This window comes from Doryrhamphus excisus, chromosome 13 (genome assembly GCF_030265055.1).
Source record: "Doryrhamphus excisus isolate RoL2022-K1 chromosome 13, RoL_Dexc_1.0, whole genome shotgun sequence".
Lineage (NCBI taxonomy): Eukaryota > Metazoa > Chordata > Actinopteri > Syngnathiformes > Syngnathidae > Doryrhamphus > Doryrhamphus excisus.
This window is the reverse complement of record NC_080478.1, coordinates 18,281,543-18,302,872: the sequence shown is the minus strand read 5'-3', so window position 1 is coordinate 18,302,872 and position 21,330 is coordinate 18,281,543. Positions and strand designations below refer to the sequence as shown.

General features: G+C 37.8%; 3 protein-coding genes across 8 annotated transcripts in view; 2 read left to right on the top strand and 1 right to left on the bottom strand.

Moving 5' to 3' along the window:
• LOC131140612 (KATNB1-like protein 1) overlaps window positions 1–7,899 on the top strand; it is a 50,167-nt gene extending 42,268 nt beyond the window's left edge. Inside the window, exons 2-10 of one of the 3 annotated variants that reach the window (XM_058091203.1) lie at window positions 3,870–3,951; window positions 4,017–4,054; window positions 4,110–4,308; window positions 5,008–5,123; window positions 5,193–5,243; window positions 5,320–5,409; window positions 5,468–5,572; window positions 6,593–6,686; window positions 6,754–7,899. In XM_058091203.1, coding sequence (XP_057947186.1) covers window positions 3,874–3,951; window positions 4,017–4,054; window positions 4,110–4,308; window positions 5,008–5,123; window positions 5,193–5,243; window positions 5,320–5,409; window positions 5,468–5,572; window positions 6,593–6,686; window positions 6,754–6,786 — 804 coding nt within the window. In that variant the 5' untranslated portion in view covers window positions 3,870–3,873 and the 3' untranslated portion in view covers window positions 6,787–7,899. Of the gene's footprint in view, window positions 1–3,868; window positions 3,952–4,016; window positions 4,055–4,109; window positions 4,309–5,007; window positions 5,124–5,192; window positions 5,244–5,319; window positions 5,410–5,467; window positions 5,573–6,592 lie in introns of those variants that run through there. The other 2 variants (XM_058091202.1, XM_058091204.1) reach the window with 2 other exon arrangements.
• Window positions 7,900–9,038: 1,139 nt separating this feature from the next.
• zgc:194887 (uncharacterized protein LOC571819 homolog) lies at window positions 9,039–14,272 on the top strand. 2 transcript variants are annotated; one of them, XM_058091206.1, is made up of 3 exons: window positions 9,039–9,555; window positions 9,625–9,770; window positions 13,419–14,272. In XM_058091206.1, exons 2-3 carry the CDS (start codon window positions 9,632–9,634, stop codon window positions 14,111–14,113), a joined length of 834 nt encoding a protein of 277 aa, XP_057947189.1. In that variant the 5' UTR covers window positions 9,039–9,555; window positions 9,625–9,631; the 3' UTR covers window positions 14,114–14,272. The 2 variants fall into 2 exon arrangements, with proteins under 2 accessions (XP_057947189.1, XP_057947188.1); XM_058091205.1 differs by having other exon boundaries at window positions 9,039–9,770.
• Window positions 14,273–15,184: 912 nt separating this feature from the next.
• LOC131140608 (muscarinic acetylcholine receptor M5-like) overlaps window positions 15,185–21,330 on the bottom strand; it is a 35,262-nt gene continuing 29,116 nt past the window's right edge. For 2 of the 3 annotated variants that reach the window (XM_058091195.1, XM_058091197.1), the window contains one exon: window positions 15,186–16,985. In XM_058091195.1, the coding sequence (XP_057947178.1) occupies window positions 15,431–16,942 (1,512 nt within the window). In that variant the 5' untranslated portion in view covers window positions 16,943–16,985 and the 3' untranslated portion in view covers window positions 15,186–15,430. Of the gene's footprint in view, window positions 16,986–21,330 lie in introns of all 3 variants that reach the window. The other variant, XM_058091196.1, reaches the window with a different exon arrangement.

Here is a 21,330-nt window from a genome sequence, read left to right as displayed (position 1 = left end):
ACATTACTATAACTAATAATAATAACAATAGTAATTCTAATAAAAAATAATAATAATAACAATAATAATAATACATTTAATTTCTAATACACTTCACATCAAATAAATGATTTCAAAGTTCACATATAGCAGATTTCATGACACTTTTACATGTAAAATATGTGTAAAAATATAGGTGTAAAAATTGACTGTTACGTGTAGTATACTATATACCACCCCCCCCCCCCCCCCCCGGCAATCAATGCGGCCCGCGAGTCAAAAAGTTTGCCCACCCCTGTGCTAACCACTATGCCACCTTATATATATATATATATATATATATATATATATATATATATATATATATATATATATATATATATATATATATATATATATATATATATATATATATATATATATATATATATATATATATATATATATATATATATATATATATATATATATATATATATATATATATATATATATATATATATATATATATATATATATATCACTTAAATAGCAAAATAAGTGTCATACGCTGGTTATATAATTTCAAAAAAAAAAATAAAAAAAAACTTATGTAGGTGTGATAAACATGAAACCAGAAGCTCCCATTTTTTTGTGCACATCTCGGCAAACGTGCGGAAAGAACCGACTCTTGGTATTGATATTAATATTAGCATAAGTAAAATGAAAACACAGCTTGAATGAGTCATGGGGATTATATTTTGCTGAATCCATTAGCATTAATGATGCTTGTTTTAAGAAAAATGATATTGAAATTAAGACAAGACTTTCCTCCCCAAATATCACCCACGGGCAGCTGTGAGGTTTTCCGATGAGCTTATATGCTATTGGGATTTATTATATTCATTTTTTTTTTTTTTTTTTGAATGTTTGTGGCAACTCGACACAAAGTCTCAGCTTTCAGCATCAGGAAATTAGCAGCTAAAAGCGGTCAGTTTATATCGTCTGTCACTGTGGAATTAGTGGAACATCACATTGACGGTTCAAGGAAATTTGCTGCCATTCGTCTTTATTGGGAAAATGTCTTATTTTAATTCATGACAGGGACACGATATCGTCCGCGTCGGAGGCCAACGCTCTGAGAAAACAAACATGTTGACAAAAAGATGACAGTTTTAGAAGATATTTGTTGATAATTAGTTTGCTAATTTGTGTTTGGTACATTGTTTCCTTATAATAATGCATTGTTCCATCATATTATATAAGGTTGGGTTTTTTATTTTCACTTCATAGCCATTACTGTATGTTCAGAATTATATACTGTATTATCTAGAATATAAGTCGCTCCGGAGTATAAGTCGCACAAGGCTAAAAATGCATAATTATGTAGAAAAAAAACTGCAAAAAATGCATTGTTCCATCATATTATACAAGGCTGGGTTTTTTATTTTCACTTTCCAGCCACTGTATGTTCAGAATTATATACCGTATTATCCGGAATATAAGTCGCTCCGGAGTATAAGTCGCATAAGGTCAAAAATGCAGAATTAGGTAGAAAAAACTGCAAAAAAAATGCATTTTTCCATCATATTATACAACGCTGGGGTTTTTATTTTCACTTTATAGCTACTGTATGTTCAGAATTATATACCGTATTTTCTGGAATATAAGTCGCTCCGGAGTATAAGTCGTACAAGGCCAAAAATGCATAATTACGTTGAAAAAAAATGCAAAAAAATGCATTGTTCCATCATATTATACAAGGCTGGGTTTTTTATTTTCACTTTATAGCCATTACTGTATGTTTAGAATTATATACCGTATTATCTGGAATATAAGTCGCTCCGCAGTATAAGTCGCATAAGGCCAAAAATGCAGAATTAGGTAGAAAAAAAATGCAAAAAAATAAATAGTTCCATCATATTATACAGGAATGGGCTTTTTATTTTCACTCCTGTATGTTCAGAATTATATATCATATTTTCTAGAATATAAGTCGCTCCGAAGTATAAGTCGTACAAGGTCAAAAATGCATAATTAGGTAGAAAAAACGGCAAAAAAATGCATTCTTCCATCATATTATACAGGAATGGGCTTTTTATTTTCACTTTATAGCTACTGTATGTTCAGAATTATATACCGTATTATCTAGAATATAAGTCGCTCTGGAGTATAAGTCGCATAAGGTCAAAAATGCATAATTAGGTACAAAAAAAATGCAAAAAAATAAATAGTTCCATCATATTATACAGGAATGGGCTTTTTATTTTCACTCCTGTATGTTCAGAATTATATACCGTATTATCCGGAATATAAGTCGCTCGGAGTATAAGTCGTACATGGCCAAAAATGCATAATTAGGTAGAAAAAAATGCAAAAAAAATGCATTCTTCCATGATATTATACAGGACTGGGCTTTTTATTTTCACTTTATAGCCACCGAATTTTCTGGAATATAAGTCGCTCCGGAGTATAAGTCACACAAGGCCAAAAATGCATAATTAGGTAGAAAAAAAACGCAAAAAAATAAATTGTTCCATCATATTATACAGGAATGGGCTTTTTATTTTCACTCCTGTATGTTCAGAATTAAATACCGTATTTTCTGGAATATAAGTCGCTACGGAGTATAAGTCGTACAAGGCCAAAAATGCATAATTAGGTCGAAAAAAACTGCAAAAAAATGCATTGTTCCATTATATTATACAGAACTGGGCTTTTTATTTTCACTCTATAGCCACTGTATGTTCGGAATTATATACCGAATTTTCTGGAATATAAGTCGCTCCAGAGTATAAGTCGTACAAGGTCAAAAATGCATAATTAGGTGGAAAAAAATGCATTCTCCCATCATATTATACAGGACTGGGTTTTTTATTTTCACTTTATAGCTACTGTATGTTCAGAATTATATACTGTATTATCTAGAATATAAGTCGCTCTGGAGTATAAGTCGCATAAGGTCAAAAATGCATAATTAGGTAGAAAAAAAATGCAAAAAAATGCATTGTTCCATCATATTATACAAGGCTGGGTTTTTTATTTTCACTTTATAGCCACTGTATGTTCAGAATTATATACCGTATTTTCTGGAATATAAGTCGCGCCAGAGTATAAGTCGCATAAGGTCAAAAATGCAGAATTAGGTAAACAAAAATGCAAAAAAAATGCATTGTTGTATGATATTATACAGGAATGGGCTTTATATTTTCACTTTATAGCCACTACATGTTCAGAATTATATACCGTATTTTCTGGAATATAAGTCGCTCCAGAGTATAAGTCGCACAAGGCCAAAAATGCATAATTAGGTAGAAAAAAACTGCAAAAAAATGCATTGTTCCATCATATTATATAGAAATGGGCTTTTTATTTCCACTCTATAGCCACCGTTATTATATACCGTATTTTCTAGGCTATAAGTCGCTCCAGAGTATAAGTCGCACAAGGCCAAAAATGCATAATTAGGTAGAAAAAACATACATAAGTCGCACTGGAGCATTTTTTGCGGGTAATGTTTTTTTACTACTTGACCAAAACAGACATTACGTCATCTAGGAAGGCAAGTTGTAACAATAATAAAAGAATAGAGAACATGCTAATAGGTGTAAGATATGCTAACACAATGGTTATTCAGCTACACAAAAAATAAACATGAACAGAAAAGGTGTCCACTGTTTATGTAACATAAACACCTTTTTTCATTTATAAGTCGCTCTGGAGTATAAGTCGCAGGAACGGCCAACCTATTAAAAAAAAGTGCGACTTATAGTCCGGAAAATACGGTACTAAAGTTGAGCAGAATATCCTACGAGTTCCCACAAATCCCACAAATCTCATCTAAAAAGTCCAGAGACGTTGTACCCATGAGCACTTTTACACGTTTTTGTTTGATTTCTTCTCCTTTTAAGCAAAATGGGCTCCAGCGGGGAAGACCAACCTCATGATGAGTCCACCCAGTACACAGTCAGCTATTCCCATGGGAAGAAAAAGGTGAGTTTTTCCTAAATTGTCCTCAATTTTCCGTAGCAATACAAACCATTTTTGTTGATTTCTAGACAGATTACATGAAAAAGGAAGAGCTCACCAAAAAGAGGTATGTACACCGTGTTAGTTTAATTAAGATAATTGGAGTAAAGCGGTCTTTTCAGCACTACGGCCAGAGTAAAACGAGTGGTGTCGTGTAAGAGGAAGACGCGACATGTGACGGCGGCACGGAAGAAGCCATCTGGCACAGGCAGGACTCATGATGCGGCAAACAGGGAGACAAACATGACGACAGATGTTCAGCGGGAGATGACAGCAGATATAAACAATACAGAGGAGGCTGACTACTTGAAACCAACCGAGGTCAGATATACCACTAAAGTGATATTATTATTATTATTATTATTATTTATTTTTTATTTTTATTTAAATTTAAATTGCATTATTATATAATTTAAATTTATAATAATAATAAATTATAATAATAACAATTTTAATTTTAATTTATTTATTTTAAACTTTTACCTCTCCATTATTATTATTATTAGTATTATTATTATTATCATTATTATTATTATTATTATTTTATTATTTTATTATTTTATTATTTTATTATTTTATTATTTTATTATTTTATTATTTTATTATTTTATTATTTTATTATTTTATTATTTTATTATTTTATTATTTTTTTTATTATTTTAATTTAAATAATAATAAAATTTGATGAGAGGCAGAATTTAAATTTAAAAATTTAAAAAATTAAAATTAAAATTAAAATTAAAATTAAAATTAAAATTAAAATTAAAATTTTTAAATTTTTAAATTTTTAAATTTTTAAATTTTTAAATTTTTAAATTTTTAAATTTTTAAATTTTTAAATTTTTAAATTCTTAAATTTTAAAATTAAAATTAAAATTAAAATTAAAATTAAAATGTATTATTATTATTTAAATTTAAATTTTATTTTTTTCTAATTTTTATTTTAATTTTAATTGAAAAAATTAATTTTAATTTTAATTTTTAATTTTAATTTTTTTTTCTAACTTTAACGTTCTCCAGCCTACGAGTGATCACATCCTAATAACCGAGGTGCTCCTCGGAAGGAACCTGAGACTCAAAGTGGCCTTCACACTGTGGCAGAGACATTTTGGAGAGATGCTAACGTACTTCCTGAGGTATTTTATATTTTTTTCTTTTATCACAAACCTAGATAACGTCACGCTATTTTTATTGCTGCAAAACAGAATCCAAGACACCGCCGTCTTTGTTGATATTCTACCTCTCATCATCAAAAGGTAAAGACACGACCAACATGGAGTAACAATGGCTACATGCTAAATAAATGTGATTTTAGTTCAATCTTTTCTGCAGCCTGGAGGATGAGTCTTCCAGTATTAGTATCGGCTTTTGTGTGGACATGTTCCCCTTGGTTCAGAATGTTCTCATCAGGCCATATGAAGAGTAAGTTGAGTTCATTGATTGTGTAATTGCAAAGTGAATGTAAGTTTTTATAACGCAGGTACGTCATCGTTGGTTTGATGTGGCTCCATTCTGTTGTGAAAAGATGGAGGCAACAGCTTAAAGCAAGTGGCGGCCCTGGATCCACTGAGTTTCCTTTTGATAGGTACACTTATTTTATTTTGGTAATGGTTTAATTTCATTTGAACATGCATCAGATTACAATTGAATGCATCACATAATCAGTTCACAGTTCCACAGGTCCGAAAGGAGTAGGAAGAAGCAAAGCTTATTAAATCCTACCCCTCCATCTGGTACTTTTACAATCAGTAACTGTGACATTTGTTCACTTCCTGCCTTTCTAATGTGATTTAAGTTTTTTATTTTTATTTAAAAAAAATTAAATTGTTGTTTAAAATTTAAAATTTAAAATTTAAAATTTAAAATTTAAAATTTAAAATTTAAAATTTAAAATTTAAAATTTAAAATTTAAAATTTAAAATTTAAAATTTAAAATTTAAAATTTTTATTTTTTATTTAAAATGTAACATTTTATTATTATTCAATAATCAGTAACTGTTACATTTGTTCACTTCCTGCTTTCCTAATACAATTAAAGTTTTTTTTACTTTAACTGCTACATTTGTTCACTTTCTGCTTTTCTAATATTACTTTTTTTAAAGATGCAGGACTTGAACTTTTTTAAATTTTAAATTTTAAGCAAAATTAACAAAATTAACAAATTTGGCTTTGTTCAATATTGAAATAGTTCTTGTTCTTGTAAAGGTGATTTACAAAGTAAATATAAGCAAAGTGATGTAATTATTTGTGTGTGGAAGCTACTTTTGGGGGGGGGCTTAACAGTGAAAGCACATATTGTTCTGATGGTTCGGATCTCACCTTGACGAGCACCTATTGTATAGCTACACACAATAACCCTTTCTAGATCTTCCAGATCGGTCTGTTTTAAATTAATTTATTCCACCCACGGCCCGCCTTTAGGCACGCCCACTGCGCTGTGATTGGTCACACTCCCAAGACACAACAGTGCAGCAGAGCGAGCATTCAGAGCCATCCCAAACTTCTTTCAGGGCTCAATTTCAAATGCGAAAACTTAATTATTTGAAACTTTGGGGTTTGAACGTGGGGTTTCTAAGCGAGTCACACTGTATTTCATCGGTTGCAGAAATTTTCAGGTCTTCAATCAGCAGTTGCTGGAGTTATGGCATCAGGAGCCTCAACTGAAGTCGATGCCCGGGGCTGCTGGGGAATCGGCAAAGGTGAGTGATGATGCGTTTATGGTCGTTTTACTATTCTACCTGAAGGTAAACACTATTTTCTTTACAGGATATTGACTCCTTCCTGTCTCAACTTACCTGACGTCCATCTTTTAATGTTCTGATATTGTGCGGTTTCATTTGATAAAGAGTAACAATTGATTCATAAACTGTATAATATATACGTTAATACCGTATTTTCCGGACTATAAGTCGCACTTTTTTTCATAGGTTGGGTGTTCCTGCGACTTATACTCCAGAGCGACTTATACATGGTAATGGTAATGGTTTAATTTCATTTGAACATGCATCAGATTACAATTTAGTGCAATTTGTTCACATCCTGCCTTTCTTATATGATTTAAGTTTTTTTTAATTTTTATTTTTATTTAATTAAAAAATATTTTTTGTTTTTAATTTTTTATATATTTAAAAAAAATGTTTTAATGGTTTTATTTCATTTGAACATGCATCAGATTACAATTGAGAGCAATTTGTTCACTTCCTGCCTTCCTAATATAATTTAAGTTTTTTTTTTTAATTAAAAATATTTTTTGTTTTTAATTTTTTATATATTTTTTTAAATTTTTTTAATGGTTTTATTTCATTTGAACATGCATCAGATTACAATTGAATGCATCACATAATCAGTTCACAGTTCCACATGTCCAAAAGGAGTAGGAAGAAGCAAAGCTTATTAAATCCTACCCCTCCATCTGGTACTTTTACAATCAGTAATTGTTACATTTGTTCACTTCCTGCTTTCATAATACAATAAAAGTTTAAATTAAATTAACTTTTAATTAAATTAAATTTTAATTAAATTTTAATTAAATGTAATTAAATGTAATTCAATTTAATTCAATTTAATTACATTTTAAAAAAGGACGTAATGTCTGTTTTGGTCAAGTAGTTTGTAAAATAAATTACCCCCCAAAAATGCGACACTCCAGTATGACTTATGTATGTTTTTTTCTAACTAATTAAGTATTTTTGGCCTTGTGCGACTTACACTCTGGAGCGACTTATAGTCCAGAAAATACGGTATATAAGTGCAAAGAAAAGTATAATTCTGTTGTCCCAGTTTATGGCCCATAGTAATACATTTTTACAGTGTTCCCAGCAATAAACAATAAAATAGTTATTGATGATTTCATTATTCTACATTATTTCCTGTCTGTATAGGAGCTACGCAAACGCCTTGTCCTCGGTTTCGGGTATGCTGGAGCCTATCGCAGTTGACTTAGGGTGAGAGGCGGGGTACACCCTGGACTGGTGGCCAGCCAATCACAGGGCACATATAGACAAACAACCATTCACACTCACATTCATACCTATGGACAATTTGGAGTCGCTAATTAACCTAGCATGTTTTTGGAATGTGGGAGGAAACCGGAGTACCCGGAGAAAACCCACGCAGAGGGAGAACATGCAAACTCCCCACAGAGATGGCCGAAGGTGGAATTGAACTCGGGTCTCCTAGCTGTGAGGCCTCCACTCAACCACCGTGCAGCCCAACTTTATCCAGATCCTCATCAAAATGTAATGGATTCTTCCACGGTCCATGTGCCATCCGTCTACAACAGAGGTGGACAAACTACGACCCGGGGGCCTGGATTTGAACTCTGGTCTCCTAGCTGTGAGGCCTGATGCTAACCACTCATCCACCGTGCAGTCGGAATGCTGAAATATTCTAAAATAACCTTGACTGGGGATCGAACCATCAGGTTGTTGACACCCTCATGAGGGTCATGGGGGTGCTGGAGCCTATCCCAGCTGTCTTTGGGCGAGAGGCGGGGTACACCCTGGACTGGTGGCCAGCCAATCACAGGGCACATATAGACAAACAACCATTCACACTCACATTCATACCTATGGACAATGTGGGAGGAAACCGGAGTACCTAAACTCCACACAGAGATGGCCAAGGGTGGAATTGAACTCGGGTCTCCTAGTTGTGAGGCCTGATGCTAACCACTCACCCACCGTGCAGCCAGAATGCTGAAATATTCTAAAATAACCTTGACTGGGGATCGAACCATCAGGTTGTTGACACCCTCATGAGGGTTGCGGGGGTGCTGGAGCCTATCCCAGCTGTCTTTGGGCGAGAGGCGGGGTACACCCACCTACACGGGTCGCCAGCCAATCACAGGGCACATATAGACAAACAACCATTCACACTCACATTCATACCTATGGACAATGTGGGAGGAAACCGGAGTACCTAAACTCCACACAGAGATGGCCAAGGGTGGAATTGAACTCGGGTCTCCTAGTTGTGAGGCCTGATGCTAACCACTCATCCGCTGTGCAGCCGCAATGCTGAAATATTCTAGAATAACCTTGACTGGGGATCGAACCATCAGGTTGTTGACACCCTCATGAGGGTCGCGGGGGTGCTGGAGCCTATCCCAGCTGTCTTTGGGCAAGAGGCGGGGTACACCCACCTACACGGGTCGCCAGCCAATCACAGGGCACATATAGACAAACAACCATTCACACTCACATTCATACCTATGGACAATTTGGAGTCGCTAATTAACCTAGCATGTTTTTTTTGGAATGTGGGAGGAAACCGGAATACCCGGACTCTCAGCCGGTCTTAATGAGGGGATTTGAGTCAGGCACAGATACGAGTGGACTCATCTCACATGTGGTTTTATCTGACCTGACACAGATAAGACGAAGGTTTGGCGTCTGCCATCGTGATGTGAAGTCGAGGCTGAAGTCCAGCTGAGACTGAAAGGGGGAGGAGCCTGTCAAGGAACTGTTGTTGTTCTCTACGAAGACTCTATCTATTTATTTGTACTTGATTAAATCATTGTGGGAGAAGATAAGGTGATACTTTTACAGTGTTGTGACCCAAGTGGAGGTAAGATCTTTGAGGTGTTCTTGGATGGGTTTTTAACCTTCTTAAGGTTTTTTTTAAACTTCTTGGCAGGACAAGGATGATATTAGAATTTTGGTTTGTGCGAGTTCTGCTCATGCTGAGTCTGCATGGAGTCAACATGGAGCTCCTCCAAGCGGGGAACCTGCATCTCCTACCTCCAGATCAGCACAATGTAGTCCTGAACCAGGGAATGAGAGGTACAGTATGTTCATGTGCGGGACTTGAACTTGATTATTAAAGTATCAAGTGAGTAAAACCCAAATATTATGGTAGTTATTTACATGTAGAGTACTTACAACTATTATATTTCTATTTAACAGCAATGTGAAGTACTTCTTGTTTGTGTGATGGTCAAATTCCACTGTTTGGTCCCTTAATGACTTTATGACTATGGAATTATTGACATGGTCGGCCATGTTTGTAGTTTTTAACTCCATAAGTTGGTAGTAACTGAGTGGTCAGAACTACAGTAGATTCATCTACCTCTGAATGCGCTTTAAAATCTTGGTTGCGATACCCAGTTGTCAATGTGAAATGTGTATTACACTCGATATACAGTAATATTGTCATATTACACTGGGGAACACTCAAAATGTTGCATTTAAAGTAAGACTTGTTTTTAGTCAATTTAAGTGTGCTGAGTTCAAATCTGAAGTTAGTTTTTTTCTGCAAGCTACAGATTTTATGCAATCTTTAATTTTTATTAAAAATAGAAAAAAATCGAGCATTATTATAGGATTTGCAATGTCAGCCACAAATCAGTATATTTAACAAGGCAAAAGAAACAGAACATTAAAATGTGATTTTAGATTAAAGTACACCATTGTTAGAAGTGCCATATGTTTTTCTGGAAGCGTTTCTCAGAAAACAGTCTTTATCGCAACGTGAAATAAGCATAATTTACAACGTTCTTCAGATAAGAGTCAATCACAGCTAATAACGCTTATCACTTTCTGTCAGTACAGTATTTTAGTCAGGCAGGAATTTGTGTTTGTAACTTTTGCGTTTGTACACTTCATCTGGGCAATCTCGTTTAATACTCCAGCAGTAGTCGGCCATCATACTTTTGTCCCAGCGACCTTGGTAGCGTTTTCCATGATCTTTAGGTCTTGGTGGAACCGCTCTCCTTGTCCGTCACTCACAGCCCCCAGGTTTTCAGGGAACTGGTCAAGGTGGCTGTTCAAGAAATGAAGCTTGATGCTCATGTTGCACCTGAGAGCACGAAAAGCGAGGAGCATTCTGTTCACAAGTTCATTGTAGTTCTCTGCCTTGTTGTTTCCAAGGAAGTTCTAAGCGACTGCCACAAAGGATAACCATGCTGCCCTCTCCAAGGCGGTCATCTTGGCAACAAACTGATCATCACGAATGAGGGTTCGAATCTGTGGGCCATCAAACACACCTGCTTTGATCTTCTCGAACGACAACATTCACCTTCGGTATCCAGTGCCTTGACAAATTGTTTCATCAAACCTAGTTTGATGTGCAGAGGAGGAAAGATGATCCTATCTCTGTCAACAATTGGGTCATGTGTGATATTTGGCATGCCTGCTTCAAGGGTTTCACGAACAGGCCAGTCCTTCTGGACCCAGTGTCTGTCTCGTGCTCGACTGTCCCACATGCAGAGGAAACATGGAAACTTGGTGAAACCTTTCTGTTGACCAAGAAGGAAGTTTACCATTTTCAAGTCTACACAAATGATCCAGTTGTGCTCACGATATTTTAAGAATTCCATGACCATTCTGATGTCATCATAGTCTTCCCGCAGATGAACTGAATGACCTACAGGCACTGCCCCGTAAACATTGCCATTATGCAAAAGAACACACTTGAGACTGCGTTTAGAACTGTCTATAAAGAGCCGCCATTCAGTTGGATCATAGTGAGGAACACCCAGTTCTTTGAGGAGACCTGGGATATCATGGCAGTAAACAAACTGTCTGTCTTCAGAAAAGAAGGTCACAAAAAGCTGGTCGCGCTTTCTGTAATATGACACTTTAACAGTGTGATCAACAAGATTTTTGCCTTGTAATCTTGATGCCAAAAGCTCAGCTGCTTTCTTTGAAAGACCTAAATCCCGAAAGAAGTCATTCAGTTCAGTTTGGTGAAGAGGCTTGGGGACTGGGGGAGATTCAGTCTCTGAAGAACATTCCTCGGATTGTTCCCACTCAGTTTCTGGCAATTCATTGTCACAACTGTCTTCCTCGTTCGTATCATGTCCAATGTCTTTATCGTTTAATGAAGGCAAACCTTTGAAAACTGGAACAGGAATGGAATCTATGTATATAATCTCAAAACGCATAGATTTGGGTTACGTAAGTTCATATATTTAGACTATTTCATCTATCTCAAATTGCATGAAAACTAGAGCTTATGGAGAAAAACTAATTTCAGATTTGAAATCAGCACCTAAAAATCATTCAGAATCAGTTAAAAAATCCAATGCAACAGAAAGTTGAAAAAATATTGTTCCCCAGTGTTATTGTCATATATGTATATATTATTGTCATATTAATACTGGTTGACCGCTATTACAACATTGGTTCTGTTTGGTCAATATGGCACAAATTGTTCATTCATTCATTCATTTTCTGCCGCTTATACTCACGAGGGTCATAGGGGGTGCTGGAGCCTACCCCAGCAAAAGTTTGGATTGGATGACATTTTTAGCTAATTGGTTGTTTTTAGCCTTATGCATTATTTTATCTGTTTGAAGATGAACTATATCAGCAAGTTGAAGTATTTGTGATTTTAGAAATAAGGAGTTAGTATGTTCTCTGTAGGCGGCATTATGAATTATCCTTACTGGCCTTTTTTGCAGTACATTTAGTGAGTGAAGATTGCTTTTATAGTTCACTCATTCATTCATTCATTCATTTTCTACCACTTTTTCCTCACGAAGGTCACGGGGGGTGCTGGAGTCTATCCCAGCTGTCTTTGGGCGAGGGCTGGTCGCCAGCCAATCACAGGGCACATATAGACAAACAACCATTCACACTCACATTCATACCTATGGACAATTTGGAGTCGCTAATTAACCTAGCATGTTTTTGGAATGTGGGAGGAAACCGGAGTACCCGGAGAAAAGCCACACATGCACGGGGAGAACATGCAAACTCCACACAGAGATGGCCGAGGGTGGAATTGAACTCTGGTCTCCGAGCTGTGACATCTGCGTGCTAACCACTCAACCGCCGTGCAGCCGGAATGTTGAAATATTATAAAATAACCTTGACTGGGGATCGAACCATCAGGTTGGTAGATACGCACATCCTCACAAAAGTCGCAAGGGGTGCTGGAGCCTATCCCAGCTGTCTTCAGGCGAGAGGCGGGGTACACCCTGGACTGGTGGCCAGCCAATCACAGGGCACATATAGACAAACAACCATTCACACTCACATTCATACCTATGGACAATTTGGAGTCGTTAATTAACCTAGCATGTTTTTGGAATGTGGGAGGAAACCGGAGTACCCGGAGAAAACCCACACATGCAGGGGAGAACATGCAAACTCCACGCAGAGATAGCCGAGGGTGGAATTGAACTCGGGTCTCCTAGCTGTGAGGCCTCCACTCATCCGCCGTGCAGCCCACCTTTATCCAGATCCTCATCAAAATGTAATGGATTCTGGAACAGGGGTGGGCAAACTATGACTCGGGGGGCCTGGAATTGAACTCTGGTCTGTGAGACCTGGGTGCTAACCACTCAACCACCGTGCAGCCTACACTCTAAATTGTTATTAAAGTTTAAAAAATGAAGTTGTTAGTCACGAGTGAAAATAACATCCACTTTTTAGCGCATGTGTGCTATGTTCAGAGGATAAACGATCCTATGTTTGTGTCCCCAGTGCTGCCAAGAGACTGTCATAAAATGCTGGTGACCTCCTCGGGTCATGCAAGAGATGGGGTCTACTTAATCCAACCCGGGGACACCCCCATTGTGGTGTATTGTGCCATGCAAGAAGGAGGTTGGACTATCGTGCAACACATCACCGTTAACAGCAGCGTCAATTTCGACCGCGTGTGGGCGGACTACAAACACGGCTTCGGCGAAGTCACGGGCGATCACTGGCTCGGAAACGAATACCTCCATCAACTCACAGGAGGCCCAGGGCGCTACACGCTGGGAGTTAAACTAGTGGACCGAGACGCTGTCACAAAGACGGGCGAATACGACCCTTTTCTGGTGGAGGATGAGTCAGCCGCTTACAGGCTGAGGCTGGGGTTGTTCCAGGGCACCGCCGTGGATGCCCTCACCCGGGACACGGAGAACTACCTTCACGACAACCAGAAGTTCACCACTCAGGACAGAGACAATGATAACTACTTCCAGAATTGCGCCAAGTTGACGTTCCAGGGGGTGGCCGGTGGGGGTTGGTGGTACGACGCGTGCGCGGGTGCCAATCTCAACCGCAGGAACGTCATCTACTGGCAAAAGGACTGCAACAAGGAGAGACTGTGCAAGTATGCGTGGATGATGGTGAGACCATCAGACACTGGTGAAGTCACCCACAGAGGAGGCTGCCAACGGGAGGAGCTGTGAGGACAATCGACGTCTAAATGTGGAATGCGTTCAAATCAACTAAATGTATTTCAAAATGGTAGGAAAAGATAAAAAATACTGAAAAATTACACCAAAAAAGTCTTATACTATATGTAATATCAGTATATTACAAGCATTAATTATAAAGTCTTGGCTGCACGGTGGTCGAGTGGTTAGCATGCAGGTCTAACAGCTAGGAGACCGGTGTTCAATTCCACCCTCGGCTATCTCTGTGTGGAGTTTGCATGTTCTCCCTGTCCGGGTATTCCGGTTTCCTCCCACATTCCAAAAACATGCTAGGTTTATTAGCGACTCCAAATTGTCCATAGGTATGAATGTGAGTGTGAATGGTTATTTGTCTATATGTGTCCTGTGATTGGCTGGCGACCAGTCCAGGGTGTACCTGATATGTACATGTTTGTATCAGGTTCACCTTTTGGATGTTAAGTTGCTATGTGATGAATTTAGTGCTGTTGGTATTGACGACATCATAACTGTCACTGTAATTAAAATAAAAAATAACATAAAATAAATAAAAATAAAAAAATAAAAATAAAAAATAAAAAAATAAAAATAAAAAAATAAAAATAAAAAATAAAAAAATAAAAAATAATATAATAAAAAGTAAAAAAAAAACAATAAATGATATTAGGAAAGCAGGAAGTTATTTAGTTGATGTTTGCTAAATACAAGGATGAAGAGTCTTGTACTTCGGTATGTGACCAAAAAAATAAAAATTTAATTTAATGTAATTTAATTTAATCCAAAATGATATTAGGAAAGCAGGAAGTGAACAAATGTAACAGTTACTGATTATAACAGTACCAGATGGAGGGGTAGGATTTAATAAGCTTTGCTTCTTCCTACTCCTTTTCGACATGTGGAACTGATTATGTGATGCATTCAATTGTAATCTGATGCATGTTCATTACCATTACCATTTTTTTTTAAAAATAAAACAGTCCTCGGTGAAGTGCCACCTTTCGCCAGTGTCAGGACAGATGAATTCCTGAATACGGAACTTAAGTAGAGACCACTTTGACATCTCTTCACTATAAGTTTTTTATAGGGTTAAATTCCTGTTATCACGTCATTAAAAAAAAGTAAACACACAATATGGGATCATTAAAATCTAAAACACAGTAGAGTTTGTTTAATGCGAGTAATCACACCTGAAATCATTCCGATTTTTTAACAAATGATGCACCAGGAATTGGGTGGAATATTGTTCTTTTTCTGCATGCGGGAATAAATTTAACATGTTTTACATTTAAATGCAAAAAAAAAAAATATTTACACTTATATTGCTGATATCGTTCAAGTCATTTTGGTGGCGACCATTGGATTTTGTCCGTACCAATAAAGTTTCTCCTCAACTCTTTTCTTCTTCCACCGGCAGAGTAAAAGCATACGGAAGGTTTTTTGGAAAGTCTTGTTGCAGAGTGCGTAGCACATGGGGTTGACGGTGCTGTTGACGTAGCACAGCCAGTATCCGAGATGCCAGAGCGAGAGCGGGATGCAATCGGAGCAGAAGGTGGAAATGAGCACCATGATGTTATAAGGCGTCCACGTGAGGATGAAGGCCAGCAAAATGGCGCTGAGAGTCTGAGCCGCTTTCTTCTCTTTGATCAGTACCATTCGTTTCCTTTTGGTGATGTGGTTCTTCAGTGTAGAATCCATTGGTTTGGACATGGACGGCGGTGCGTTCATGGACTCGGCTGAAGAGAATGCGGTTTTGGTGTCGCCGTTTTTGCTGTGATGTGGAACCAGAATATCTTTGGCGGCGGGTTTGAACTTGTAGGACGTGCATCTGCTGGTCGTGGACGGCGTTTGGAAGAAGATGTCTTCGTCGTAGCTGCTGAGATGCTCGCTCGCCGCTGCAATTTTACCGCCCTTGCACGGAGGACGCACGGTCCCGGGAGACACGGACTTATCTTCGTCTTCTGAGGAAGCGTAGCTGTTGTAGTTGCTAACCTGAGCGGCTTTGGACCATTCCTCGTTGATGGACGCTGTGGACTTGGCAGCGTTGCTCCTGCTGGAGGAAGACCACGACGCTTGATTGCGGTCACGCGATGCAGAACTGAAACATGAGCGGATCATTCGAGGTTGGTTAGCGTCAGGCTCTGCGGTCTGATTGGCTCCCTGAAGTTCGGCTAAATCTTTGGTCCTTTTTTCGGTTTCTTTGTAGATCCGACAGTAGAGGATGGTCATGACTGACACGGGGATATAAAACGCTGCTATCGCGGTTCCGAAGGTTATTATGGGTTCTGAGAAGAACTGAATCTGGCATTGTCTCTCCGGGACGGTTCTCTTCCCGACAAAGTACTGCCAGCATAGAATCGGCGGTGCCCACAAAACCAGGGACACCATCCAAGCCAAACCTATCATGACGCCGGCGCGTTTAGGAGTCCGTTTGGCTCTGTAGGTCAGAGGCCTGGTGATGGAGAAGTATCTGTCAAAACTGATCACGAGCAGGTTCATGACGGAGGCGTTACTGGCCACGTAGTCTACGGCCAACCACAAGTCGCAGGATAGATTCCCTAAAGCCCAGTAACCCATGAGAATGTAGGAGGTGTACAAATTCATGGAGAAGACGCCGATGATGAGGTCCGCGGCCGCCAGACTGAGCAAGTAGTAATTGTTGACCGTTTTCAGTTGGCTGTTGACTTTGAACGAGAGCATCACCAGGACATTGCCCACGATGGTGATCAGGCTGACGATGGCCGACACGGTTGCTATGGTGATCACCTCCCAGAGACTATGAGTGACCAGTTGGATGTCCTTGGTGCTGGTGTTTGCTGTGGCATTTAGTGCGCACTCCGCATCCATGGTCCTGGTCTCAGTGGAGTCCCACCATTGGACAACGCATTTGCTGGAAAAAAGATAAAGAAGAAATAATCAGCCTTGCTCAAGGGTACCTTGAGAATAGTCACAAGGCAGAAGAGCATCTCTGCGACAATTCTAAATGACTTAGACCGAGTTATGTGACGACTTAATATCACGTCCATCACGTGTCACCAAAGTAACGAGTGAGTTAGTTTATTTTTACACTTTAATATTAGCGCTGGGCGGCACGGCGGTCTGGTGGTTAGTGCGCAGACCTCACAGCTAGGAGACCAGGGTTCAATTCCCACCCTCGGCCATCTCTGTGTGGAGTTTGCATGTTCTCCCCGTGCATGCGTGGGTTTTCTCCGGGTACTCCGGTTTCCTCCCACATTCCAAAAACATGCTAGGTTAATTAGCGACTCCAAATTGTCCATAGGTATGAATGTGAGTGTGAATGGTTGTTTGTCTATATGTGCCCTGTGATTGGCTGGCGACCAGTCCAGGGTGTACCCCGCCTCTCGCCCGAAGACAGCTGGGATAGGCTCCAGCACCCCCCGCGACCCTTGTGAGGAAAAAGCGGTAGAAAATGAATGAATGAATGAATAATCAGCCTTGATCAAGGGTACCTTGAGAATAGTCACAAGGCAGAAGAGCATCTCTGCGACAATTCTAAATGACTTAGACCGAGTTATGTGACGACTTAATATCACGTCCATCACGTGTCACCAAAGTAACGAGTGAGTTAGTTTATTTTTACACTTTAATATTAGCGCTGGGCGGCACGGCGGTCTGGTGGTTAGTGCGCAGACCTCACAGCTAGGAGACCAGGGTTCAATTCCCACCCTCGGCCATCTCTGTGTGGAGTTTGCATGTTCTCCCCGTGCATGCGTGGGTTTTCTCCGGGTACTCCGGTTTCCTTCTACATTCCAAAAACATGCTAGGTTAATTAGCGACTCCAAATTGTCCATAGGTATGAATGTGAGTGTGAATGGTTGTTTGTCTATATGTGCCCTGTGATTGGCTGGCGACCAGTCCAGGGTGTACCCCGCCTCTCGCCCGAAGACAGCTGGGATAGGCTCCAGCACCCCCCGCGACCCTCGTGAGGAAAAAGCGGTAGAAAATGAATGAATGAATATTAGCGCTCGCCACCCATTAAAAAGCGATTAGACTTATCGTGGTTAATTGGTTCCAGACCCAATCTGTTAAGTAGGATGGAATATCATGTTTTACGGTAGCTGATGTCATCTTATAATACCGTATTTTCTGGACTATAAGTCTTAGGTTAGGGTTAGGTTCAGGGTAAGGCTTAAGGTTAGGTTTAGGGTTAGGGTTGGGGTTTGGGTTAGTTTAGAATCAAAATCACCTTTATTGTCATTATATAACGAAATTTGAGTGCAACTCCACGGTGCATTTTGTAGAAAGTAAAAATAAAAAATAAGGAAAAAAAATCAAAATAAAATAAGGATTATAAAGGAATATAAATATAAAAAGTGTCAGGTGCTGTTCAGAATAAACGTAAATATACGTATATCAAAATCAATAACATATACAGTAACCAAAATGTAGAATTGCAGTAAACAAAGGGTAGTATTGCACATATTGTACATGAATTTCACTTGAATGAATGAATGTATTTCACGTATTACACATTTTGACCCTTATTGTGAGACGCTAACAGTGATATGTTTGTTTTAGTGGTGCAGTATTGTTCATTTATGATTGGGGTTTATGATGAGGTTAGGCGTTAGGGTTTGGGTTAGGATTAGGGTACAGCTGGAATGAAGCGGCACGAGCAGAGGAGCGGTGACAATCAGGTATTGTCACGTTAAAAATGAAAAACATGATATGGCATTCCCACATCATTTAAAAACAAATACAACTTTTTATGAAACAGATACTGTACATCAGGGGTCTCAAACACACGGCCCGCGGGCCAAATGTGGCCCGCCGGACACTAGTTTGAGGCCCCCGCCTTGATATGAATGTTTAATGTTAGTGCGGCCCGCGCAAGTTTGATATGGATGCTGTATGGTATCATGTACCCAGAAAAAATTATTACGTTTGATTAATGTTCATGTTAAAGGTTAAATAACTGTTAATAGTTATCCTCCCTATCCGTGTGGAAGTGGTAAGTTTTTTGGCTATTTAAGTTTAAAGGAAATAACTTGAAGGCTACCGTTTAGGTCGCTATAGCTCTCTAGTTTGCGAGTTAGCATGTGTCTCAAGACCCTGCAGTTGCGCAATATGTTGTAAATAAAAAGAGTATAAATGTGACTATAGTCGTGTTTTGTCATGTCTACAGGGCTCTAATAATGCTTTGTTCATTTTAATCTGAAAAAAATAATTTGTCTACCCACCAACTATATGTGGTTTCTTAAGTTTTTATTATTTGCTGTTTTATTATTATTTTATTTATTTATTACTGATTGATTGATTTTCTTTATTCTTGATTTGTTTATTTATTTTTCATCTTATTTTGTACAGAAAAATAAAAAAAGGATATTTGACAACAATTTTTCTGTTTTTAATAAATGCGTTTTTTTGGGGTTGTTTTTTTTTGGAAAACCTGATGTGTCCCAGCCTCACCCAGACCCTAGCTCCAGTGGCCCCCCAGGTAAATTGAGTTTGAGACCCCTACTGTACATGTATCTGAAAAGCTGCAAATGTAAAATACCATCAATACCATCAATCACCAGCAGAGGGCCACCTCGAACCTTTCCATGTGAAGTCTGCATTTATCATTTGTTGAAGGTCAGCTCATGCAATTACAGTTTGCCCTACAAAAACCTCAAGTCTTGGGGACTGTTATTAATGTTGTACACTTTCTGAATTTGCATATTCAAATTTCCACTAGGAATAAAGACCTGATATCTTCACCACAAGATGAATATTTGTGTCGGTGTTCCAACAGAGGCCAACCTTTAATAAGTCTCACCCCGAGGCTATCATATGGCATCTGGTTCACTTGGGAACCGAAACGTGAACATTCAGTAGTGTACCTTATGTATTATTATCATCTAGCTAATGGATGCTACACTGATGCATCCCTAAGAAAATGACAGCAGACTATAACAGCAATTGGTATTAATCTTATGACAAGATGGCAGACTTTTCTTTGTTTATTTCAGAGCCTCCAATGCGGGGGAATCTGTCCCAATGCATGGCTTTAGTAACCGTAACATTCCGACCTGACAAATGACTTCCTCGTGCATCAGCATTCTTTTGACAGCTCCAGCAGCTGCCTTGGGCTCACACAAATAACATTCCAATCACTGGAGGGTTCCTTCAGTAGGAAGTGGAATGTCCCTCACCTTGTTGTACAACATTTCACATCACATTGCTCCAATCGCTCATCATTAGACTGCTTTTTTTTTTTCCCCTCAGAGAAATTCGACTTTATAGGAGGAAAAAAGATCAAAACGTTTTGCAGTCTTCATTCACTATACTGAGATTTAATACAAACACAATATCATATATTACAAATTTAATTATTAGTTTTGTTATACAGGTGTTCTATGGGAGTTCCATTTCCAGGTTTTAGTGTAAGTCAGTATTTATAAATTAACACACTTACACAGAACACATGGTAATGGTAATGGTAATGTTAATGGTAATGTTAATGGCAATGGTAATGGTAATGGTAATGGTAATGATTTAATTTCATTTGAACATGCATCAAATTACAATTGAATGCATCACATAATCAGTTCACAGTTCCACATGTCCAAAAGGAGTAGGAAGAAGCAAAGCTTATTAAATCCTACCCCTCCATCTGGAACCTTTACAATCAGTAACTGTTACATTTGTTCACTTCCTGCTTTCCTAATAAATTTTTTTTTCTGTTGGTGAATTTTTAATTTAATTTAATTTAATTTAATTTAATTTAATTTAATTTAATTTAATTTAATTTAATTTAATTTAATTTAATTTAATTTAATTTAATTTAATTTAAATTTAGGGTTATCGTGTTTATTTATTTTGTCATGTACCGAAGTACAAGGTGATATGACACGAAGGACAAAATAATACATGAATTAAAATATCAAACACCAGAATCAAACAAAGATGGCGTTCTTCTCCCAGATTGCCTTGTAACTAATAAATCAATGAGCAATATTAAAAGAAGTGGTCAATATTGGTGGGCGGGTCTTCTCTCTGAGAAATTTTTATAATGGCTTTCCTTTTCTTTGGCGCACTACCACTATTTAATTAGTTCCTGAGTGAGTCTCATGTTTATTTACAAATAAAAATTCAGTTTTTAATTGATGTATAATAATTGATAATAATGTTAATAATTATAATAATTATATTATATAATTAAATAATAAATATAATAATTATAATGATTTTTAATAATAATTATAATAATTTTATAATAATTTTAATGTGTA